This window comes from Nannobrachium achirus (assembly GCF_963921795.1).
Source record: "Nannobrachium achirus genome assembly, chromosome: 5".
NCBI classification, from domain to species: domain Eukaryota; kingdom Metazoa; phylum Chordata; class Actinopteri; order Myctophiformes; family Myctophidae; genus Nannobrachium; species Nannobrachium achirus.
Window position 1 is genome coordinate 17,624,837 of NC_137814.1, and position 26,745 is coordinate 17,651,581.

The window sequence follows — 26,745 nt, forward strand, 5'->3', positions numbered from 1 at the left end:
TCATCGTGTTGTGATCGGCTATTTTCAAAACCATCAGAACAGGGCTTAAAAGTTAAAACTGCTTAAACCTTAGTTGACCGGATTCCCAAGAGCTCTATACTAGCCCCCCTTCTGCTTTCATCTACACTTTTTTGTTGTTGTTTTTGTTTGTTTTGCAAATTGTAAACCCAGAATAGGTATGCTGTAGTGTTCAAGGGGTAAACAAATACACAGATTTTCAACAGATTAATTAAAAAAGAAAAATGAAAATCTGCTGTAAATCTGTTATTTCCTCTGAGCGCCATGCCATGGTCGTGTGATGAATCAGCCCTCGGTGAATGACCGATTGCTACAAGGTTTCCTTTTATATCACCTCGGTTCTCATTACGGGCCAACAGCCACACCACACCCCATAACATTGTTTGTTTTCTTACGCCCCATTTGCCAGCAGAGCGATTTGTTAACCCGGGGCTGTCGTCGTCGTCGTAGTATAGTATCAAATTAACGAGCGGGTGTGTTTTTAATCCTGTGTTATAAATGTCCTCGATTGGTCCGCGGCGCCCGGGCTACAGTTTCCACTTGGACTTCCTCCGTTAACCCATTTAGGCCTACGATTATTGAATGCTTTAACTATTGAAAAATAGCAGATATACAAGCTCACAGCGCGGCACCGAGTGCCGCGCTGCGAGCTTGTAGATCTGCTATTTTTGAAAAATCGTGAATGTGTGTGCAAATTTTTCAATATATATTTTCCAAAGCAGACTTTTGTAACTCAAATCTCTGCTTCTGGGGGGTCCCTGGAACAACATATTTTGAGATAAGGGTCTGCGGCCGAAAGAATTTGATTTTGGGGGTCCTTGACATGAAAAAGTTTGAGAACAGCTGATTCAGAGGAAGGATTTAGAAGTCGGGTCAAAGATCGGGTCAAAGATATTCAAAGACTTGCACACATTTTCACGATTTTTCAATCTATTTTTCAATAGTTAAAGCATAAAATAATGGTTAAAAGGGTCCAAATCTAACGCGACTCGGGCGCGTTCCCGGTATTTGAGAGTTAAAGTGTCTGTTGATGGATGTTGGCCCCTGCCTTCACTTGGCAGAGCGGCCATGGCTCTGGGTGCTTGTGTTGTATATCTGCCAGCAGGGACGTCCAGAGAATGTTAGAGGCAGGGGCTGGCATTTCTAAAAGGGCCTTTTGGTGAAAATATCGAAAATAGCAGACCTCCAAGCTCACAACGCGTCGCAGTGTGACCCGTTGAGAGCTTGGAGGTCGGATATTTTCGGTGCTTGATACCATACTGAACTAAGCAAAATCGAGTCAATACTGGAGATGTGGCGTAACGGCATGGATTTCTACACAGAGAGGGCAATTCTTTTAACATAAGATGCTGCATTCAAGTTCAGGAGAGTTTGGACAAGGCAGTTCTCTTGAATGCTGCCTTCAGGTATGGCATGGAAAGAGGGCATTTGCATTTCTTTCACCATAGTAAAAACTGCATTCATGGTCTGGAGACGGCACTTTTTACATATGGGTAAAAGAGCAGGGGCTCAAGCCCCCTTTGATGTCTATGTGCACATGCCTGTCTGCCAGTAGTGTAAAGTAACTAAGTACACTCACTTAAATACTGTACTTAATTACAATTTTGAAGTATTTGTACTTTAGTGGAGTATTTACAATTTTCTATACTTTTACTTCTACTCCACTATACTACTCGGATCCAAATATTGTACTTTTACTCCACTACATTTATTTGAAAACATAGTTACTAGTTACTTTGCAGATATGAAATCATAATATCATAACACATACATTAACCACTTAAGCCCTATATCATATACCTTGGCTATTTGAAAATAGCCGATCTACAAGCTCACAACAACGCGTTGCAGACCGGCTATTTCCCAACATTTTGTATTTTACTTTTAGTACTTCAAGTTCATTTTGATGCCAATACTTTCGTACACAAGTACATTTTGAATTCCAGACTTTTACTTAACAGAATATTTCTATATTGCAATATCGATACTTTTACTTAAAGGGATATTCCACTTTCAACTTCAAACTTCATTTTAACCATGATAGATTCACCCATTATTCTTTCTGGTGACTCATACCCTCCTAATACGTGAGCAGGCCGTTTTTTTCTTTTTTTTTGATAACTTTTTAAATTTATTTTTAATAATTACTTGGGAAAATGGAAAAAAAAAAATGAAATACAAAAAAATAATTATTAAAAATAAATGAAAAGAGTTATTGAAAAAACACGGCCTGCTCACGTATTAGGAGGGTAGTATGAGTCACCAGAAAAGATAATGGGTGTTTTTAATGAATCTATCATGGTTAAAATGGAGTTTGAAGTTACAATGGGTGTGTATGAGGAGAGAAGCCCAAATGCTGTTTCCCTGTTGAAAGTGGAATATCCCTTTAAAGTAAGAAAATGTGAGTACTTTTTCCACCACTATGTGTGACACTAGGCTCAGGGGCCTGACAGGGCTGTATATCCTTCCCCAGCAATAAAAGGTCATTCATTGGAGAGGAGCTGCATGGCGTGTCCTTTTTGTGTGTCAGACTAGTGCCTGGAGAGGTAGTATTTTAGATCTTTTTCTTTTTTTACTCTTGTTGTCTGACCTCTTTTTCTTGCTCTCTTAAATGCGCCATTTCCCTAGTTTTCCCTCTGTGCCTGTTTACACAGAGGGGTCAGTGGGTGTCTAAACAACATCTGAGTCAAAGATCCCACGCGCCGACCTTATGGGATATACTATACACACTAGGGCATTAACGAAAAAGTCGACAAGTCGACTCAGTCGACTGCATTACACAAGTCGACTCCCACCAGAGAAAGTCGAAAGTCGAAGTCGAAAAAAAGAAAAAAAAAATACTTTCTATCGTGAAAATAGCAAATCTACATGCTCACAACGCCTCACAATTTCTGCCTCTATATATTTGACGTTTTGGACAATGTTTAATTTGTCATTTTAGAGGTATTAAAAAGTCCTTAAATTATCAATTATTAAGTTAATCATCTGGGGACCCCCCAAAATAATTGGGGGGTCTTGTGTGATGTGATGACGTCATCAAACGAAAAAGTCGACTTCAACTCAACTTTTTACTGAGTCGAGTCGACTCACAAAGTCGTTAATGCCCTAATACGCACATACACAGGCACCTTCTCTAACACAGTTCTCAACCTGTGGGTCGGGACCCGCAGGGGGGCCCCCAAATTATTTTAGGGGTGTCACAAGATGATTAACTTGACGTGCAACATTGTCTTCTCACTCAACAGTAAACAAACCAACATAAAGTTTAAGTGTAGAGAGGGTATCTAAACATTTCTAAAATGACAATTTAAGGACTTTTTAACACCTCTAAAAATGAATGACAAATTAAACATTTTTCCAAAATGTCAAATATTAGAGGCAGAAATTGTGAAAATAGCCGATCTACATGCTCACAACGCCTCGCTTTGTGAGGCGTTGTGAGCATGTAGAACTGCTATTTTCACAATAGAACCATGTTATACAAAATGTAATGCCTCAACTCTTAGTGCTCGTAGGGTAGGGGGTCCCCAGTTACAACATGATTTATTTGGGGGTCACGGCCTGAAAAGGTTGAAAACCACCGCTCTAACACACACACACACACACACACACACACACACACACACACACACACACACACACACACACACACACACACACACACACACACACACACACACACACACACTCCCACTGTACACACACAGACACACGTGCAGAGAGTGACAGGGAGCTTAGCGAGTGATGTGATGTCTTGCATATTAGATTTGAGTATTCTGGGTGTCCAGACTGCTCCACAATTATGTTAATCCGACAGAGCTGGCTGCGCGAGGGAGATAACGAGATGCTTACTCACGCTGAGCTCCGACTGAGCTCGACACAATGATATTTCAGTCCGAGGCGGGCAATCGGCAAATTGGCCCGTGGTATTTTGGCTCGCGCAATTGCGCGGCATTAAACACATTTGCCGGGTTATTTTATTTTCGGTTCACCTCATCCACGCCGCGGCGTGTCTCTCTTTGTCGTGTCCCCTCGTCCGCATTTGCGCCTTTTCTTTGGTGGTATTTCTGTCCGAGCCTCTTTTCTGCACCTGTCACTTTCTCTCTCGTTTTATGCACCCCCACCACCCCCCCTCCCGCCCCCAGCTCTCTTTCTGTGTCGTTGTGACCAGTGGGGGACAGTAACCACTAGTACATTTACTTGAGTACTGTACTTATTTAAGTAAATGTTTTGAGTGTCTGTACTTTATTTCAGTATTTGTATTTTTTGAAGCTCTCAAGCTCATGACTTTCACTGTGCTACATTTAATTTTAAGACAAATATTGTACTTTTTTTTTACTCCACTACATTAGAGAGGGTCAGACTGTTGCGTTGTGAGCTCAGCTTATACTGTAGATCGGGTATTTCCCCTTTTCTTTAACAGATGAATTCATACAGATGAATGGAAATGATTGACGAACATGCAAACTAATTGCGATTTTGTCAAATCATTGTGCTCAAGCGATTATGTAATATAATCATGACGGGCCATCTCCTTCTCTCACAGTCTCTCCTTAAGTGTCACTTGACTATTCATGGGGCCAAATTGCCAAAAGCTGCTTTCACACAGACTACGTGAAATCCGTGTGATCGCACGAATCCCATTCATTTCCAATTAATGGGGGCATGCGTGACAGTCCGTCTAGTACGATATGGCAACGTTGTCGCTGATGTGCCTTATCTGAAAGACTGACATGGACAGATCTAATTTTAATATTCAACCAACTTTATTCAAATCTGATCCGTCCGTCTGTGAGCCAATGAAAGCAGCATTGCTGTGCGAATAGCTGTGGCTGTGGGAAATGACAGGGACGTGATCCAAACAGCGTGACTGTCAAACAACAACAACAACAGCACCACCCAAGACACACCTACGCGCCGGAGCCGTGGCGGACAGAATTGTGTTCTATACGTTTAGACGCTGTGTCCGCGGAGGCTGTGTGAAAGTGCCTTTACCAGAAAGAGGCTGAAACACAAGACACGATCAGCAGAAGCCAATAAATCGATCCATTGTCTCTGCCGTTCAACTTACCGTATTTTCCGGACTATAAGGCGCACTTAAAAGCCTTTAATTTTCTCAAAAAACTACAGTGCGCCTTATAGTCCAGTGCGCCTTATATATGGATCATTCATTGACATTGACATTCCCTTTAGCACAGCTCCATCTGTTGGATGCATAACGCAACGGTAGCGTCTATTATGTGCGCCTTATAGTCAGGTGCGCCTTATATATGAAAACAGTTTGAAAATAGACCATTCATTGACAGTGCGCCTTATAGTCAGGTGCGCCTTATAGTCCAGAAAATACTGTACATGTATACCCCTCGACAGTAATCCATCTAAACTTTTTTTTTTGAAGTGGAATCAGATTTCAACGCGGGGGCCCCGTAGCGACATGTCAGCCTCGGATGGCTGCGGCCTTTTCCCACCCTTCTGACAACTTGAACTTCCCTTTGTAATGACACACCGGGTTCATTGGGCCGCTTGACCCTTGCTCCTGCAAGACTGCCCTGCCAGCCGGGCTCAATGCCTGAGGGGTTGGATGGAGGCGTGGTTAAATACTGACTATAGATCAGCTTACATGCTAGTTCCTCTTTGGAAGAAAGTAAACCACTGGCAGGCAGACGGACTAATGTTTACAGCAGCTCTGCATACTACACTCTCTCTGCTGTCAAACTGAACCACAGGCTCGCATGGTCCACTTCCAATGTAGCAGAACCTCTTAAAGGAGTAGTTCACGCAAACAATTACTTATTTCCTGCCAATTACACACCCCATGACTTGAATTCATGGTGATTTTCCATTGATCCGCTCCAGAACACAGTTCATTGACTGATCAGTAAAATAAATAAATGCTCTGAAAGTGCATGCGGCTCACCCATTTGACCACTTGGCACAACACCTGATGCGGCTGCCTAAATGCCAGGCCAGAGTTTTCCGTGTTATTTCAGTACCCCCAGACTGCCACGGCCCGAGTTTCCCCGTTAAAAAAAAAAGAAAAAAAGAAAAAGAATTAAAAAAAAATCTTTTCCAATTTTTTTTCAAAAAAATGCACTAGAAATTTAGGAACGTGGCATCCTGGTACTTGGCGGCCATTTTGAAAAGGCATTGAATGAGTTAAGTGGTCCGTTTTCATTTCAACAGTTTCAAGTGCGGCCCTGATCCAGAACATTAATGACAACTAGTCCTGTGCCTAGGTCGGTGTGCACACTAATTGCGACCGTCAGGTCGCATTTACTACCAAAACCTCCACCGGCTGTCTGTCAGTCAGTCAGTCTGTCTGTCTGTCCGTCGTGTCACACTTTTCCCCAACTCATATCTCCGCCACCGTTGCCCCAAGACATGCCAAACTTTGCACACACACTCCTTGCCTGCCAATCCACAACCTCCACCCCACCAGGGACCCCCGGAGCTCCAGGGACCCCCAGGGACCCCCTTCTGCCACCACCAAAAAGTAGTGGCAGAAGGGGGTCCCTGGGGGTATCTTAAGATGGTTGGATGTGATGATAAGCTACAAGCTTAGTTGATCCTGGCGATAAGGTCTGAGTCGAGGAATGCTCTCTTCCCTGGTGAGAATTGCCCCTTTATATAGGGCTTGTTTGTGTATTGTATGACATCACGCCACATCATCAGCTGTGGACTCTGTGATGTCATCGTATCTCCATATATGGCCATCTCCGTACATGGAGATATAAGTCGTCCATGCCCAAGTATGGGCTGGTGAGGTCAGACTTTGTGTGATGCGTAGGTTATCTCCATATATGGAGATTCAACATTCCAGGTGTAACTATGGCTGCCCGTATGACGTGAGAGGTGGAGGTTGTGGATTGGCAGGCAAGGAGTGTGTGTGCAAAGTTTGGCATGTCTTGGGGCAACGGTGGCGGAGATATGAGTTGGGGAAAAGTGTGACACGACGGACAGACTGACTGACTGACAGACAGCCGGCTGACTGACAGACACCGGCTGTCTGTCAGTCAGTCAGTCTGTCCGTCATATCACACTTTTCCCCAACTCATATCTCCGCCACTGTTGCACCGATCCATGACAAACTTTGCACACACACTCCTTGCCTGCCAATCCACAACCTCCACCCCACCAGGGACCCCCGGAGCTCCAGGGACCCCCAGGGACCCCCTTCCGCCGCCGCCAAAAAGTGCAAAAATGTCCAAATGACCACCCAAACGGGGCTGTTCACGGGGAATTCCTGGGGACCACCGACTCCTGGTGCTCCAGCATGGATGCCCCTAGTGGAGGACCCCCACCACTGCAGCGCACATAAAATGCTGTAACTTGGGCTAGGAGCGACCGGGAGAGCCGGGGCCGGTACCCACACGTCCGCCTCGGCGGCGCCAAGAGAGCCGTCAACATGAATCTGTCCCATATAGCGCCACCATCAGGCCCATTTTTTCAAACACATTTTTGGACACTGCTCCTACAGATTTTGCCCTAAAATCACGCAAATCGGTACACAGTATGTCTACACTCATGTCATCAACATGGATCTGTCCCATATAGCGCCACCATCAGGCCGATTTTTTCAAAAACATTTTTGGACACTGCTCCTACAGATTATGCCCTAAAATCATGCAAATCGGTACACAGTATGTCTACACTCATGTCATCAACATGGATCTGTCCCATATAGCGCCAATATTAGGCCGATTTTTTCAAAGACATTTTTGGACACTGCTCCTACACATTTTGCCCTAAAATCACGCTGCGACCTGACGGTCGCTTATCTCCCGATTAGGGAGTCTTACTGGTATCTGAGGGATTGAATGTAGGGGTCTCAGAAGTGATGTTGGAGTGCCCGTTGGGCAGATCTTTATGCCCATACATGCATGGTGTTCCGTGTCCAGGCCAGTCTGTGATTACCTTCGCAACTACACAGCGAAAGTAGTGTAGTTGCGACCGCCAGATCGCAGTTACTATCAAAACCTCCACCGGCTGTCTGTCAGTCTGTCCGTCACGTCACACTTTCCCCTACTCATATCTCCGCCACAGTTGCCCCGAAACTTTGCACACACACTCCTTGGCTACCAAACCACAACCTCCACCCCTCATTTTTCACATATGGCCCTCTTCTAGTGCCACCATGAGGCAGATTCTTGCAAAACACATTCTTGGACACAGCTCCTACAGATTTTGCCCTAAAATCACACAAAGCGGTACACACTCTACAGTCATGTCATCAACATGCATCTGTCCCATCTAGCGCCACCATCAGGCTGATCTTTGCAAAACACATTTTTGGACACTGCTCCTACAGATTCTGCCCTAAAATCACGCAAAGCGGTACACAGTATCTGTAAAATCATGTAATCAACATGGATCTGTCCCATTTCCCATATTCCCTCATGAATTGCCTACCATTGCCTTCTAAAGTTTGTGTATGCGACCTGACGGTCGCTTATCTCCCGATTAGGAAGTCTTACTGGTATCAGTGATGTCAGCATGCAGATGGTCAGACAGACAGACATTCGCTAAATTAATTGTTAGATGTGGGTAAGACCACTACTGGCTGTCAAGAGCTATCGCATGAAGCTCAAGGTACAACCAGGGTTGTCAACATTGGACGGTCAGAATCCAGGAGATTTATTTTTTGGGGGGTGCGTGGAACTCTCCTACCGGGGTCTGGGGGTCCTCTCCCCAAAACCTCTTAACAGATATATACTTTCCTGTGTTCTGTTGAATTTTGTGCATGTTTGATACTTTTATCAGGCTTGCTTTACTAGCACTGGTACAATTTCAGCCTTAAATGCCAAATGTAGGTGAATAATAATGACTTCTCATCTTTAAGTCATTACATTTATATGATCTTTCTTGCATGCATTGCCCCCAACCCTAAAGCGGGGGGTCTGGGGGTCCACCCCCCGAAAAAATATAACATAGTAGATGTAATTTCCTGTGTTCTGGTGAATTTTGTGCATGTTTTATACGTTTATCAGGCTTGCTTTACTAGCATGGGTACAATTTCAGCCTTAAAATGCCAAATGTAGGTGTACAGATTTGATGACTGAACCAAAGGATTTAATGATGACTTAAAATTTTTAAGTCATTACTTAAGTGAATATGTGTCTGATCTTTCTTGCATTCATTGCCCCACCTCTAAAGCGGGGGGTCTGGGGGTCCTCCCCAAGAAAAAAAACAACATAGTAGATGTAATTTCCTGTGTTCTGGTGAATTTTGGGAGTTTGATACCAAATCCAGGAGAAATCCAGGAGATTTGCCAATCCAGGAGCATGCCAGGAGATGGGGTCAAAATCCAGGAGACTCCTGGGAGATCCAGGAGAGTTGACAAGCCTGGGTACAACGTCTCCCCTGCCCAAATGGGCTTTCCATCTTAGCTCAGCAGTAGAAAGTTCGGCGCCCATTCTAATCCCAGGACTGGAATTTTACTTCATAAATCTTACGCATTGCAGTTTTTAATTCCTTCAGATACTTTGCACGCACGCACGCACACACGCACACACAAAATACGAAATTATCTAAATATTAATGCGAGTTAGGTAATAATCCACCTTTCAAAGGGAATTATTAATGGGCCGACTCAGATCAGACCCCCATAGAATGTCTAGGAGCAGTTAACCCTGCCGGTGGCATTACATAAAATATAATGAATTCAGTCATATCTAGGATACATGAGAAGACGACGGGTGGGAGTGTGTGTGTGTGTGTGTGTGTGTGTGTGTGTGTGTGTGTGTGTGTGTGTGTGTGTGTGTGTGTGTGTGTGTGTGCGTGCGTGCGTGCACGGGGGGGTTGTCAGGTGGAGAGAGAGGGGAGCTAAACCGAGACATGAATCATACTGTAATTTGCAGTAATTTGGCTCTTTTATAACGAGGCCTCAAGTACAGAAGCAGCTCACATTTCACTCGACTGCACAGAAACGAACGCCATATCCAGAAAAAGGTTTTTTATTTAGTACTAGACATGAGGACTTTTAAAAATCTGCCCTAATGACAACAGCCACCATTAGAGCAAAGAAACCTGAGCCGCAGTGCACTTTGAAAGTCAAGGGTGTCATGGCCCGGAGCTGAAAGAAAACATATGACAGAGAAAATGGGGGTTTTGATCATTTGAAAGCACTTACAGATGTGTGGCGGTCATCTTGAACTACAACATCATCGCAGATCCTGAGGTCAAAGCAACGGTGCCAAAGCACCATCTAGTGGCCATTTTGAGAACCACACGGTTCAGCTTCTTCCACAATATTTGGGACACCTTGTTAAGCTTTTTTTCTTGGACTTTATCTAGTTCCTTTAACATCAACACTGCTAAAAAATAGTGCAATATTCCAAGCCACATCATCATATTCTGTGTTTTAATGCAGTTAACGAGAAGCATAGAAACCACACGCATTTCTACCTTAATTCCAATAAATTATTTCCTCGAAGAGAATAAAAATCTGTACCTCATCAGTCCTCACTCTAACTACAGTAACACTAGAACACTACTGCACTGTTGCTGCAGTGTTTCTCAAACTGGGGTCCAGGGAACCCCAAGGGTCCTTGAGGGTGTTCCAACAACATGATTTAATATAGAATAAAAAAAATCCTATTGTATTTTATGCTTCAGCTTTCAAAAATAGCAGATCTACAGGCTGACAACAGGTCGTGATGTGACGTACTGTGAGCTTGTAATGTAGATCTGCGGTTCTGGGAAGTTTGAAGGGGAAAAGATCTTGATAAAAATTGTGATACATTTGGAATCACTTTGATCACAAACACTCTTATAGGGGTCCCCGGCAAAAATGTCTTTCAGAGGCGGGTCCGTGGGGCCAAAAACATATTAATTCGGGGGTCCTTGACATGAAATGGCACCACTGCCGTTTACTGCATTGTGTCTCCTGAGGTACTACCTGCAGCACACGTGTCCCACAGTGGTTCCATGAGTGGTTCCATGAAAACATGCGCTGGCCAGGGTCGCCGTGTCCCTCCACCGTTGGGCTGGGCTCCCAAGGCCTGCCTGGCTGTCGTGTCCCACGGTTCTCAGCAGGGCGGCTCGGCTGCTGCGTCTCTCTCTACCAAACACAGGAGCGCGTCTGCCAGGCCTTTTATGTCGCTGTGCGTGTCGGAGTGCGCTGCCAAAGCCTTCAGAAACTCAAGGACGCCCTCCTTCTGAAGCATAGCGCTGTAGTGAGAAGCTGGAGGATAGAGGGGGAGAATGAGAGAGAATGGGGGGGAGGGGGAGGGGGGGCAATGAAGCAGTTGAGTCCAGCACCCAAGGGCCTCAACCCGCAAAATAGAGATGCATGCCAAGTAATTGGCCTCAAAATCAAGGGCATAAACCTTTTTAAAGGTTTGTGAAAAGGGGACCTTTAACCCATTTAGGCCTGGGCATATTGAATGCTTTAACTATTGAAGAATAGCAGATATACAAGCTCACAGCACAGCACCGAGTGCCACGCTGCAAGCTTGTAGATCTGCTATTTTTGAAAAAGTCGTGAAAATGTGTGCAAATATTTGAATATATGTATTTTTAAAGCGAACGTTTGTAACTCAAATGTTGCTTCTGGGTGGTCCCTGGAAATAGATATTTTGAAATGGGGGTCCGTGGCCAAATAAGTATCAGTTTGGGGGTCCTTCACATGAAAAAGGTTTGAGAACCACTGACATAGTAGTCTCTCAAGAACAGACTAACTGAGCATAAGTGAAAAGGAGGTTCTTTGACAACGTTTAGCCAGATTGCTGACATAGAAACATAGGTTTTTCAAAAACATCTTAGAAGAATTCAAAAGACACCTATAGAATCGGGTCAAAAATAGCAGATCTTCAAGCTCGCAGCGCGGCACTCGCTGCCGCGCTGTGAGCTTGTGTATCTGCTATTTTTCAATAGTTAAATCATAAAATAATGTCAAAATGTGTGAAAATCAAAATGTGTACCCATTCTAAATGGGTTAAACATTTCTGGGTTATTTCACAACAGGGTTTCCACTTTCCAGCAGCGCTTTATTGGCCAGGCGGGCCACCCAGCCTAAAATCTGTAGCACCCGGCCAAGAGTCTGGTGAAAATGATGCAAAATGCCTCCTAAACGTGCAAAACAATCTATACTTTTGTGTTTGTGTTTGTTTAAGCAACTTCTCCTCCTATATTGGGGTCAGAAATAAGAATTAACGAAAATTCAGGGAATTAATTTAATCGAATGAATACATTAATTAATTAATTAAAACATTTCGACCAGAGTCCCCCCCTAGCCTACCACCTGGCCAATAAGCCTTTTGTCCAGCAGGAAACCCTGAACAATATTCTCTCCAGGAGGGGACATCTTAACTCTTTGAGTGCCACCCCGTTCACCACTAGAGGGCGCCCAGTGGCCATAGAAAGTCCCATAGAGATATGCTGGTATATGCAGAAGCCCTGCAGCCATGACTTGCCTGAACACTTTCCTTTGTGCATGTACAGGAAGAGGATGAAGTTAGCTTGAAGTTAGCTATTGGTTACCAAGCATTTTAGAAGCCTTATTTTCGTCAACTTAGCCATGATTAAACCTTGCACACCTCATGCATGGGAAAAAAACAGAGAAGAATGAGCTCTAAAAAATCCAATGCAATCCTGGATTGCATTGAAGTGGATTTGTGCAGTTTGTTCACAGCTTTCAAACAAAAAAATCAGATTGGAAATCCGTTCAGGCATTCTTGAGATAATCGCCATTATGTTTTACATGTTATGTAAACAAACATGGCTGCCCTGTATGTTAGATGGGGTTGTATGGGGGTGGAACATGCAAAATCGCGATTGAAATCATGTTCACTAGATTTGATGGGGTCCAAAAAAGAATTTAAAAAAAAAAGAATTTTCAATTTTTTTTTTATTTTTTTTTTTATTTTTTTTTTATATCCCGAACATGTTCGGGATAGGCACTCTGGTATGCGATAATATATCCCGAACATATTCGGGATAGGCACTCAATGAGTTAAGAGACTGTTATCGTTCAGGCATTAAAGACGTGATTTTTTTTTTTTATAAATTGGCACCAGAAGGCACTGGCCTAGTCTTTGAAAACTTTAAGCTGGAAGCCAATTTTTGTCAAAAGGGGGCATAAAAATATATGAGGATTAGAAGGTGGCGTTAAGTTCTTTCAACGCGAAGAACAAGGGTTTCCGACAGAGTCTCCCTCAGCGGCAGTGGTGGACTCAGATGTTTTACTTAAGTAAAAGTAACAATACTGCAATATAGACTTTTACTTGTATACTCCGTTAAGTAAAAGTCAGTCATTCAAAATGTACTTGAGTATTGAGTATAAGAACAAAAGTATTGGGATCAGAATATACTTAAAGTACCAAAAGTAAAAGTACAAAATGTTTGAAAATAGCAGATCTACAAGCTTGTAGATCGGCTATTTTCAAATAGCCTAGGTATAAAATAGGGCTAAAGTGGATTAATGTATGTTTTATAATAATAATCATTTATATAATTATGCAAAGTAACCAGTAACTAAAGTTTTCAAATAATTGTAGTGGAGTAAAAGTACAATATTTGCCTCTGAGATGTAGTGGAGTAGAAGTAAAACTAAAAGTACTGAAAACTGGAACTAATCAAGTAAAGTACAAATACCTCAAAATTGTACTTAACTACAGTACTTAAGTAAATGTACTTAGTTACTTTATAGGGGTGTAACGATACATTTTAATAGCGATTCGATACATATCACGATACATGCTTGACGATACGATACATGGACGATATTGGTTCATTCATGGCGATACGATACGATTCAATGATTTAAAATCGATATAGTAACTATTTAGCAAAAGAAATTAAATCTGTGTGAAAGGTGTGGATAGTGCAGGTTTTTAAGGGAAACATGTATTATTATGGATATAAATAAGTAAACACAGTGATTATCTGCCAAATACATGGACATTGTATATTGACAAACCTGCACCTTGACATGAACCCAGAGATTACACACATTTATCGATAGACCCGTGTAGGTATATGGAAAGGAAAAGTAATTAAACCCCTCCTTTTAATTTTTTCTTCTTAAAAATGCTAAATACAATGCCCAATTAGGTAGTATCGATACAATCGATTCTTTGCACTGTCGATTCGATACGATACAAAATAAAACGATACGATACGATACGATTTTAGCTGTTTTCATTTCGATATACTTCGATTTTTTAAGTTAAAAACGATATTTCAATACAGTTACTATATCGTTACACCCCTATTACTTTACACTACTGCTCAGCGGTAAGTATCCCCCACCACACCACCTTATTATAACCTTCCATTCATCTGTATAACACTGCCGTGTGTCAAATGTTCACAGTGACGAGAACATTTTGAAATGTAAACGCTCCCAATGGCTCTACTAGAGCCCCATCCTGTTTTCGTTGTACACTATAATATATCTTCGCGGAAAATAGTCAATCTACAAGCTCAAGCTTGTAGATCCTTTTTTTCCCCCGCCGACCCGGGGTTCATGTGGTTGAAAAGCCCTGTTTCACAACCGAAAGGGAATCGTGGTAGACATATGTCCACCGGGCAGCGGTCGGACACGAAATATTAATATGATTTATACCTGTTAATCCGCAGGAATCCGACATATATTACCCATAGCAGGACAGCCCTCACAGAATAAGACAACATCACGGTGGGGTGTTTATGTTATGTTCGCTTACTGTTCTGACTGCTGACCAGATGTATGGCCCACACTGCCCACAGCTGCACGCCTGCGGGCTGCCACGTCTGGAGCAGAGGCAGGAAGGGACGGAATGACCTGTGTGGTTGGAAATCAGATCAATCAATGAGAAAATGAGGAGACAAGACAATGTATTAGGTGGTGGTGTTTATGCTTTATGCAACATGATATCATGGACAGAAGTACAGTTAACCACTTAAGCCCCATATGGGAAGCCGGCTTCCCATGACCAGTCACCAAACTGTTCAGAGGTCAATAAATCAATGGAGACAAAATCAAATTACAATTTCAATGTAGATTCTGCTATAGGGGCCCTACAGGATATAATCAGCTGCCATTGTATTTTTCATCCATGCATTATTCATATTACATTATTATTACACCTTATTTTTACCCTATACTTTTACATTACTAATATTACAGCACTACTCTCATTAAAACATCTGTAGAGTTTACATAGTTTGAAATATATTCATAAGATTTTGCCTATTAATTGATGACACCTTGATGGACAATTTCTCTATTCACTATATATATATCTCTAATGAGGTCTTTAGTCTTTTTCACAAATCAGAATGCAAATTTTCCATAGGCGGAAAATCCTCTTTTCCTAGGTAAGTGATCATAGCAGGGCAATTTGGTAAGAGAAATGTGATGTTTTAAATTGCATTTGTGAATTTTCAGGGAATAGCTTACGTTTGGTGGGTCAAGAGTAGCCACAATCATTGTAGTTTTGTGTCCACAACTATTCCAGTTTGGGCATGCATTTTAGGCTTATTTTTCCCCTGGACCCCCCTGGGGTAAACACTCTGGTCAGTGGTAAAGTAGTTCTGCCCAGAGGCATTATCAGACACCAGAGTTATACTGTGTGGCTCCAAGGCCTCTGGGACGAGCTGTACCATAACAAGATAGGCTTTACCAAAACAATAGTTACTGAGGCCTACTGAAGGCCTCTCGACTCCTAACTATCAAGTATCAGTATCATCATAAAGACCTAGATATTAATATAATCAATGAACACATGATCTTCTCTAATAACGTAACACATAATCAATTACGATAATATATAATCAACTACAATTGCAAGGTGCATTGTAAGAACAGGTTTCAGTTTGAGTTTTTTATTGTCATATTATGTAGGGACAATAAAGTGTAGACAACTTCATACTTAAAAAATAACATTGACAGTGGAAATAGCCGATCTACAAGCTCACAACACGTCGCATTGTGACACGTTGTGAGCTTGTAGATCAGCTATTTCCACTATTTTTGAACATGTTTGAAAATATATGAACATTTTTCAACACAGAAACCATTGTGACGAATCTGACGATTATGACAAAATAATTGCGATAATGTCAAATAATTTGAGACAATTATGTAATAATTGTGACAGGCCTAGTCATATGCAGGGGCTAGATTCAAAACAAATATTGGAAGATTTCTTATCCCCCCAAAATATTAGGCTTGCAGACAGTATATATTAAATATTAGGCTTACAGACACTATATATTAAATATTAGGCTTACAGACAGTATATATTAAATATGACAACAAAACGAATGACATTTCTCTATGATTTGAGTTATTTTCGTTTAGTTTTGTAAACACACAATACACTTCCCTTTTTTCCCCCCAGTTAACTAAAATATTTTGGCACTTCTAGTTTGTTAGTTTGATAGTTTGAATTAACTGCAATAACCTTGTCTGAGATAAAGAGGGAGGTTCACATTGGACCAGATTCAATGCCATTCACTGTACACTCTGAACTTGATGGTGGGTTTCAGCCAGACTGTAAAAACTATGGACGGTGGGAACCCATTGGTTTTTATGCTGCGAAAATGAAGCATTTTTTACCCTTGTATGGGTGTATCATTGTTTTAATGTGGGTACCAGGAATGCTATTGGCTCCCAACGGTCACGTGCAACCGCAGGAATACATGAGAAATTGTCTTGAGCTTGCCGAAATACTATGATCACAAGCCCCTCCTACAGCATACCCTGCTTTAACATCAATTATAATATAAATTGGACCACATTTTCACAAAACGCATATCACAGTGATTGAAAAGAGGCTTTAAACTAGCAACAGGATACCATAAAGTATTTATGACAATGGCCGCGTTTCCCAAAGCGATTTTGAGTGCTCGTAAGCTCAGGCATGGTCGTAGAGACCAAAATCGTCCTTCGCAGCCTGCGCAGGCACCTGTCAATCAAGAGCAACGAGGGCTTTCAGGAAACCGGTCGTCTCGTAGAATGGAACCAAATAGCTGTGATGACGGTTGAATGCACACCTCATACGAATGGCCATCGTAAGGAGGATTTTAGAAGCAAACACCTTTCCCGCAAGTTTCCCACGGGTGCTGCAGACGTGTCTGTACGATAGTTTTTTTAAGGGTGCGCCGGGGCACCCGTAAGCACCCTTCATAGAAAACTGAGCACTATATAACTAAGTATAACTATGAAAGTTTATTTAAAAAAGCTATCTAAGTCTTGTGGATGGTAGAGTAGGCTATTCTACATACCTGCTATACAAAATAAACAAGTGAACTATATATTTATATTTATATAATAAATAAATAAAACATACAAAGGTGAACTATGTTTTATGTTATGCGTGTCGCTTGCTTTGATAGGTCTATAGGCTACTGAGAAATAGCGCACCACAACACACACTTACATAAAAAAGAACAAGCTTATAGGCTGCCTCATTTGTTAAGTGGGTCCGTGGACCAGTGGGGGTCCCCTCTACCCAGCTAAAAGGCATGCAGTGATGCGTGAAAGCGGTGATAGAACTCGGATCATCCAGTCGTTAGTCCAAGTTCAACACACAACCGATCGTGCCAACACGACTCAACGAGAACCGCTCCGCTCAGAGACAGTGTGCTGGAGCCAGGCACTCATCATCCTACACTCTGAGAGTTAGCCTACAGGTACATTTTTGAACCATTGGGTTCCTAACTTGCAAACTTCCAAACTAAAATATAACAGCCCTGCGCCTCTTTAGCCCCTTGTGCGTCGTGCCAACACAACACTGAGGTAAAAAGACAGGGCTGTTATATTTTTAGTTTGGACGTTTGGAGTTAGGAACCTAATGGTTCCAAAATTTAACTCACAAGTTGAGAGTGTAGGATGATGATCGCCTCGCTCAGCCCACTCTCAGCGCTGAGTCTGAAATCAGGCTAGGATGATGAGGGTCCATTGGTTCATATAACTAATTGTAGCCCTATAATTATTACAGCCAGCCAAGACGGGGCGGACATCAGCCTTTGTAACGGAACACAGCAGGCTTAATAGCATGACGAGTTGTGGGTTGGACTAATGATTGAGAGCCTCGGGTTCGACTCCCGCTTCAGCAGATCGATATAAACGATACAGAGTTCATTTTGAGAACCAATACTCTAGTCTACAATACTGTAGGCCTAGCCTATGAAATAAAAAATATATATATTTAAGACGGGCAGTCAAGTCAATTTGTGCAGTCAGCTATAGGCCTACCAACAAGCAACAGCGCTTTGCAGCTTTGCATGTAGTTTCAAATTAAAACAAGGGGTTTGTGCGGTCAGTTAGCCTACCAACAGCGCTAAAAGTGTGTTAATTTTCAGTGTTGTATGTTATGTTTTATTGATGGGCCGGCCCGATACAATCACACAAGCCGCTGAAATTCATTTCGGAGCGCAGCTGCTGACGTCCTATCAATCGAAGCCCAGAGCCATTCAAGGAGAGAGTTGCATCATCTCCGTTCACATGGGGAGAGAGTTGGCAGAACTCTCTAATACAAGGCTCTGGCCAGCCTACTGGCGTGTGAAGGCTGTTTTGCGAGGGGCGCTCACAAGCGCGTTTGAGAAACGCCTTAATCGTAAGGACCGCAGCCGAGCGAAGGCCCTCGTACGACCTGCGCTTTGGGAAACGCAGCCAATGTTTATTAAGGTAAGAAAATAAAATGTAAAAGTTTGGGGGAAATTAAAGGAATCCTATGGAGAACATGTTGCTTTTGGTACCAGAACAGCTAGCGGCCAATCATAGGAACTTTTAGTTCTGTGTATGCTTCATTTAAAATCTGGACAACTGGCCCCCTAGCTGGTTTCAGCACACCAGGAAAACAGCATTTGTCAATAACACAAAAGTATATGAACTTGCCTTGCAAATACATTCCTGTGTATCTGGAATGTTTGGGATATTCCAAAAAAAACTCAAGTGCTCTCGGACAGGGGTCAGACTACTTCAAATATATTATTAGACATGCTGATGTAGGCGTAAGCAGATACACATTTTTCATATGCTCTGCCTTAGCTCTGCTGTAGGACTTTAAAAAACGTGGACCTTCCCCGGTTGCCTGGTCTGAGGCATTTACTGCATTTCTGTGATTGTCTAATCTTTCTGGAGCCTTTGGTGTCATCAAGTATGGTGAAAGCCACCCTCCTGACATTTGGTGTAGGATAACACCAATTATACAGTGCATTTGCATTTTGTGAACAATATGACACTTTGATTCTCACCTGTAAGACACCATCTCTCTCTCCGGCGGGGTCCATGTCATTATGGAAGTATGCTGCAATAACATAAAGACAGACTTGTTAGAGCACTGGTTCTCATTATGGGGTCCAGGGTGGGACCCCCAGGGGTCCTTGAGGGGGTTCCAGAGGGTCCCCAGTAGGGATGGGACGATAATCGTTATTATCATTTATTGTGATAAAAAAAAACGATAATCAGGAAATTTGCTGAGCTGCATATCTGGTATCACTTAAACAGGTAAAACGGACCTGGAAATAACCTACTTGATTCAGTCTTTTTGTTCACTCTCCACCAAATCTCTTTGCCAAACAATAGCCGATCTACCAAATCTCTTTGCCAAACAATAGCCGATCTACAAGCTTACAACAAGTTGCAGCGCAAGGCGTTGTGAGCTTGTAGATCTGCAAATGCTTGTAGATCGTCAAATGTTCCGCCCCAGGATAATGGATGTTGGGGATATTTTGATCGCAATGATATCGTAAATCGCAAGTTCTAAATCGTCCCATCCCTACACACACACACACACACCCCCACACCCCCACACACACACACACACACACACACACACACACACCAGGTCTTCCAGAATGGTGGTGCGAAGCTCCTCTTCCAGAGTCCAGGCCTGGGCTCTGGAGGCCAGGTGTGCCAGGATGCCTCCGGCAAAGTAGCGCACGTTCACCTCCAGCCGGGGGTCCTGCAGCAGGCTGAGGACGTGCTCCAGCAGGTCCTCCTCCATCAGCTCCACCTGCAGCTCCTCCACCTCCGCTATGTTGTTCTGCAAAACACCAGGTGGAGACAGGGTGGTGCCGAGTAGAGCCAGACCGCCTGGCCGATGTATCGGCCATTACTTTTTTGACTTTTTTGAAGACATTGGTGTGTTGGAAATAGACCATATTCACACCATGGCCATCTTGGATCACATGACCACATGGGGAGGCAACGCGGGCGGGTCTTGCCTTACCCAACAGCTGCTGATTGGCTGCGTTGCCACCCCATGTGGTCATGTGATCCAAGATAGCCGCCGTGTGAATATGGTCTATTATGCCGCCTTGTGGATTGTTATTTGAAACTTTTAAACACAGCATAAGTGTTGTTGTGTCTATTTTTAATTATTACTTTGCTTATTAACTGATTCTTCTCTCCTAGGGATCCCAACATGAAGATGCTGTTGCTGTTAAAAGCTACAATCCATTTGTCATATGTAATTGCTTGTTTTATATGTTGTTTTATGTCACGCATCTTTAACCCACGTGGGAACCTACTCTACTGCTCATCCAAGAAGAAATCGCACCCGTGCGAAGTGAGCGGTGCAAATATATTTAGGGAGATACATTGTGGACAATTTTCAAGCCTTGTTTTTCTTTAAATAATCATATATGCTTTGTGTGTCTTCAATCAAATGGCCGTGATCAATCAATAACTGTTCTAACCATGAATTAGCCGAATTCAACATGAGCAGTTTAGTATTCACAATCGCCAAGTCAGCATTTATCAGCATCGTCAAGCTAGCATTCACAATCACTAGGTTAATAATTAATATTCACAATATACATCATCAATATAAACCAATTCCATTCAATGATTTACATGATGTCATTTCTACATCACAATAGATGATATATAGGAAACATGATCAGACTTCCAACAATTAGGAAGTCTCCATAATAGGGTTAAGGTTAGGGTTAGGGTTAGGGTCAGAAGACAGTGTTGTTAAAGAGGTGGTGCCATAGTTTTGTACTAGTATAATACCTGATGATCGTATTTTAGGGGGAGTGAAATCATGGCACTTCATCTTTAAACCAGTATCAGTTTGAAATTTAGTGCACTGCTAACAGCCAGTTAGCCAGCAAGAGGAGCCTCGGGCAAAGTCTCTGCCAGAAAGAGACCAGAAGGCAGGGGATGGGATAGACGGTGCGTGGCCTGCCTGGCGGAGGACTGTCAGCTAGGTCCCGAGATCTAACTAGGAGCTTTTGAGGGGGGGCTATTGGTCCGTGCACGTGCACTGCTGGCTCACCTGCTCCAAGGAACCTGACCCACAAAAGGCCACCCTGGCAAAGTTGGTACATACGCCAAATAACGGTTCTGTTGAGCTCGTGGCTCTCCAGAGGGACCAGGGTGAGGATGGCGAGGAGATTCTGTCCTTTGAGTTTCAGAAGATCCGCTACGTCTTCGACCGAGAGGAGAATAAATGTTTCCTCCCGGTGGCGTTCCCCATCAGCCACCCAATGAGCCACTTCCAGGTGTGGCGTGGCTACCAGGAGGAGACAGACCTGAGAGCGGCAGAGAAGCGATACGGCACCAACCGCACTGAGATGATGGTGCCTGATTTCCTGGAGCTCTTCAGGGAGAGAGCCACCGCCCCCTTCTTTGTGTTCCAGGTGTTCTGTGTGGGGCTGTGGTGTCTGGATGAGTACTGGTACTACAGTGTGTTCACACTCTTCATGCTGGTGGTGTTTGAGGCCTCGCTGGTCCAGCAGCAAATGAGGAACATGTCTGAGATCCGTCGCATGGACCATAAGGACCATAAGTTGGACTTTGCCATGTCTACATACCGGTACCTAAAGATTAGAATACATGAGGATAGTGCATTCTAATGACCCTGAAAGGTCATGTTCAGATACTTTGAAGACAAAGTCATTCGAAAAGACAAGTCTGGCATGTGGCAGAGTGTTATTTCTGTTGGGACGATATTTGATGTCTTCTTGCAAATGATGGCTGAGAAGCCCAAGACCAAAGAGCATGAAGAGCAGCTGGAATGTCATGCACAGTTTCTATTGCTTTACTTTAACCACAATGACAAAAGGATCTGTAGAGTTGCAGACAAATACTGGACTTGTTTGGTCGAGACTTTCCCACATCTGCTGTGGAGTGGTTCTAGACATTCTAGACATCTTGCAAACATTCTCTCTGTCACTCAGTGCTGACATCCGCAAGGATCTGCCAAACATGACATTATTATAGGTATCACCTTCATGATCACTGTCCCAGTTTAACCAGAAGGCCGGCAAGATGAGAGACCGATTGTACAAAATTCAACAGTAGTTGCAGATCCAAAGAGGAGAAGGAGGTTCTACTGTATTTTCGCTCCCATGAAGTGTCCAGGATATGGGGTTGGTTAGGCGTGGTAAAGCTCGTACTTCGATCTACATGATAATCATAAGCTGTTTATTTATATTCTTTGAATTTCAAAATTGTCTTGAGCTGGATATCTCTATAATACATGAAAACAAACCACACTTTTAGACAGGGCCCTGTGATTAAAGCGCTCTGTCTAAAAGTGTGGTTTGTTTTCATGTATTATAGATAATACATGACTCATACAATTGAGAAATTTAAATGAACTATTTTGAAATTCAAGGTTAGCACCGCTCAAAATTTTTTATGACGTAATTAGGCGGCCTAAACGCGTTCTAAATCAGAGTTAACCAATCGGGAGCCTATGTGACTATGACATCATGGACAGATCAACAGAATCGAAGTGTTTCATTGGTCTAACGGACTTGTGTCATCATCATTTGTGACATCATGGTTTTGGTAAAAAAGCGGTCTATAGGAGCGGTTAGCACCGCTCAAAAATCTCTGTTTAGAGAGATTCTAAAGAGGGGAGCTGTTGAAATTATACTTGTCAATCAGTTGGTGTCCTAACCGACAAGGCGACAACAGGGTCTACATTTCTCAATGGAAGAGTAGGGAGACAACTGTGTACTTATTGTAAATTCACGGGAACAGAAATAAGACTGGGTCTAATAGCGCTGTGGTTTCCCTGTGGAGCTGATGCAATGCTGAAGATGACATCATACTTAAGATGTCAGTCTTGCCCATATATGGACAGGCGGCAGATCTTCGATTACGAGTGAATACACAACATGTGAAACATAATTATTCAGAGATTTAGCTTCCCCTGCCTACTGGCAGCATGCACAAGAAATGTGGCTCGGCTGAACATGCAAGATTAGACGTTGACGTGCACGCGCGCACGTGCACACGCTCACTCACACAAAAGCTCTTTTAGACAGTACCACGCCGTTAAAAAGGGACCACCATAAAATCCCCAAAGCACCGACGGGGGACCCACAGTATGTTTATCCCTGCTGGAAAGTTAATTTAAAATTGTTTGGGAATATAGAAAAAGAAGCTGACAAGGCGATAAACTTGAACGCTTCCAGAATGTCAGAATACAATGGAACATGGTGTATAGAAGCATGTTGATTAAATCCAGCCCCCTTGGCAAAGGGCTTTTTACCAAACGAAATCATGCTTGAACGAGGACAAAACATGGAAAAATACCGTGGAGTCTGAGGTCCCGCTCCTTTTATTTGGGCACCCAACGCAACGCCCACAAACACCATAACATACAGACTGCAGTGGTTCTCAAAGTGGGGTTCAGCGACCCTCGGGGTTCCTTGAGGGGGTTTCATTTTAAACTCTCCAAGCTACAGAGCTCCAAGGGTCCATTTGGGGACCCTTGGTTGGAGCTCTGTTGCTTGGAGAGTTTAAAATGGAACCAAACAGGCCTGTAAGGGTTCCATTTGTTTGCTTCCAACTCTGAGAGTTATGGGGGTCCTTGAAATTAAAATGTTTGAGAAACAATGATATGGTTCTGTGCACATGCTCACCAGAAGACCCAGGACCTTCTGCTGAATGGATGCTTCACTGTAGTAGGTCTGCAATGCAAAGAAACATAAGGAACATGAGAAAAACAACACTGTAAAATTCTGTGAGTTGTTAAGTGTTGTCGAGTGTTAATTTAACTCCCAGAGTGTACAAATGGAGCAATTATTAATGATATCGATATGTGAAAAGTGATACGAGTACAGGAAGAATCAGTCATTCACAGTAAAATCCACAGTATTATCAGAAAAGAAATTGAGTATAAATGTAGGATCACTACAATTTTTTTTCAGTGCTCAACTTCTATTGGTAATGTAAAAACCACAACCCAAGCCAGTAGTGGCTCAGTACAAAGTTGTCTCGAGTGCATTTTGGATACGGGCCTTCCACTTGAAAACCGAGTATTATCTACATTGCGATAACGCCGATATTTATACTTTAACTTGAGTGAAACATGTGAGTGCGTCTTCCATCTCCAAGTTTCAAATTTGTATGTATTTTGGTAAATTAAAGCCATACTTCCATCATACAAAAGTGTCATGGAAAAGTAGTGAAAATAGCCGATCTGCTTGTAGATATTTTCACTATTTTAAATCATTTTAATGATGATAAATACAAAACGAACGGTTTTGGACATACAAGGTTTCCACCCGACAACAACGATATATGTGCGTGCATTCGTGCTGTGCTGTGCTGTGCGGTGCGTCAGTGGCTTTTTCCACGGCTCCTTCACACCTCCAACACCTCCTCGTAGAGCTCCAGGCCCTGGCACTGGAGGAAGTGTCGGGCCGCAGCGGGGGTCTCGTCCGTCAGGTTCCACAGGGCACTGAGGGCAAACTTCAGGGTGGTGTCCACCACTCGCCCCATCGCCTTCTGCTGCACGATGCCCATCAGCTGCTGTAGGAGGGAGAGAGAGAGAGAGAGATACGATGATGAGAGAGTGCAACACTACCAAGAACAAAGTATGGCACCTCCATACCTCCAAAGCCTGATCAACCCCTACAACCCCACCTGTTCACTCAGATCAGCTAACACAGGGATGCTGACAGAACCCTCGCTAAAAACCCCAGTACAAAAATCCACTCGTCCCCTCCATGGCCCCCAAACTGTGGAATAAATTCCCTGTTGCACTTAGAACAACAGACTCACTAGCTTCCGCCGTGGCTTGAAGACTCACCTCTTCAGACTCCACCTAACCTAAGCCCATAGCACTTACCATAGCACTCACCTACCCCCCAATGACCATACACATGAAAGCTAGCATTTTTTAGGTTATTTATATTAAGCTTTTTTACTGATTAGGCACTCGTCTACCTACATTATTTTTGTCTAGATTGTTATTTTTATGCATTTGATGTATTGATGTTGATGTATTATTACCATGGTAAATGGTAAATGGTGCATTTATATAGCGCTTTTATCCAAGGCACTTTACATAGGTGCATTACATTCACCCATTCACACACACATTCAGACACCAGTGGCGGAGGAACCAAGGCACCAACCTACTCACCGGGAGCAATTAGGGGTTCAGAGTCTTGCTCAAGGACTCTTCGACATTAACTCAGGGGGAGCCCGGCTTCGAACCGGGAACCCTTTGGGAACCCTTCGTGCTCTAATAACGGTTTCTCTACCCCTGAGCTATGCCGCCGCCATGCTTATTGTATTGATGTATTACCTTGCTTATTGTAAGTTGCTCTGGATTAAGAGCGTCTGCTAAATGCCTAAACTAAACTGGAAACTGGAAGGAGAGATAGATAGAGCAATGGTGGTTCTCAATTCTTCTCACGTCAAAATGTGCATTTTAAGAAGAGTTTTGGATCTAGCTCAATGTTAATAAGTAGTATCCGTTGTAGCTCCTTTCTAACCTCCTCCCAAAACTCCTTTATTCTTGGACATGCCCACAAACAATGGAACAGAGTGCCTTGGCCATAGGATAAAAAACAACGAGATAACATTTCTGGATCTTGGGTTCCTACAAGCCAAAAGGGCTATCGCCCTTTCATGGAAAAAGACGGAAACCTAGCATCGCTCAGTGGTTTAAGGAACTGTCTTTGTGCCTTCCATTAGAGAGAATCACATACACTCTCAAAAACAAACAAGAGATTTTTGAGAAAATATGGGGAAACTTTATCCAGTATGTCAAGGGCAATGATCTATCTTATTTAATGGAGGAACCAGATGTGGGGTAGCTGCATTTCCTCTGCAGTCATTTGTCCGGCCATACGGCATAGGACTCTGGGTGTAAATAGTATATGTGCTCTTTATGTAATAATTATTTAATACTCTTATGTGTTGTGTTAGTGTCAAGTTTTTTGGTTGTTGTTTTTTCTCTGTATGTTGTTGTATTTTCTTTTTTGCTTGTCTCATCTGTATGTAGCATAGGATTGTCCTGTATATGTTGTTTTGTATGTCTCTTTAAAAAATGAAAAACAAAAATAAACATAGTTTAAAAAAAAAATGTGCATTTTAACGGCAAATATGTATTTTACGGCAGATTAGTGCCATTCATTTTTTTCAAAAATAATTCCAATTCCAATGTTTTCAGATTTATTGTCTCCCCAATGAGAGTATGTTTTCACCCCTGTCCGTCCGTTCGCGTGTCCTTCCGTGTGTGTATCCGTCCGTGTGTCCGATTAGTTTGTCACCAGCTAATCTACGGCACCGTTGGCCGGTGACGGCAAAACTCTGCACACACACTCCCTGGATGCCAATTCAGAACCTCTGCCCCACATTTCTCACATGACTGACGTCATGACATCAGTCTTGTCTAAATCCGGCCTGGCAGAGAGATGTGCACTCGACTGAGCACATATTTTCAAATAGCAGATTGTGGGTAAACTGTTTTTTTTAATGCTACATTACCGACTTTTGCTGGGGACCTCCTGTAACCCTATCAAGAACCCATTTTGAGA

General features: G+C 42.9%; 1 protein-coding gene across 1 annotated transcript in view; it reads right to left on the bottom strand.

Annotated features, from left to right (window-relative positions):
- Positions 1 to 9,988: 9,988 nt before the first annotated feature.
- LOC308285494 (protein zyg-11 homolog) overlaps positions 9,989 to 26,745 on the bottom strand; it is a 36,217-nt gene continuing 19,460 nt past the window's right edge. Inside the window, exons 10-15 of the mRNA XM_080726264.1 lie at positions 24,566 to 24,727; positions 23,836 to 23,883; positions 19,794 to 19,994; positions 19,204 to 19,256; positions 14,685 to 14,782; positions 9,989 to 11,200 (exon numbers count right to left, since the gene is read on the bottom strand). Of these exons, the coding sequence (XP_080582390.1) occupies positions 11,046 to 11,200; positions 14,685 to 14,782; positions 19,204 to 19,256; positions 19,794 to 19,994; positions 23,836 to 23,883; positions 24,566 to 24,727 (717 nt within the window). The 3' untranslated portion in view covers positions 9,989 to 11,045. The remainder of the gene's footprint in view (positions 11,201 to 14,684; positions 14,783 to 19,203; positions 19,257 to 19,793; positions 19,995 to 23,835; positions 23,884 to 24,565; positions 24,728 to 26,745) is intronic.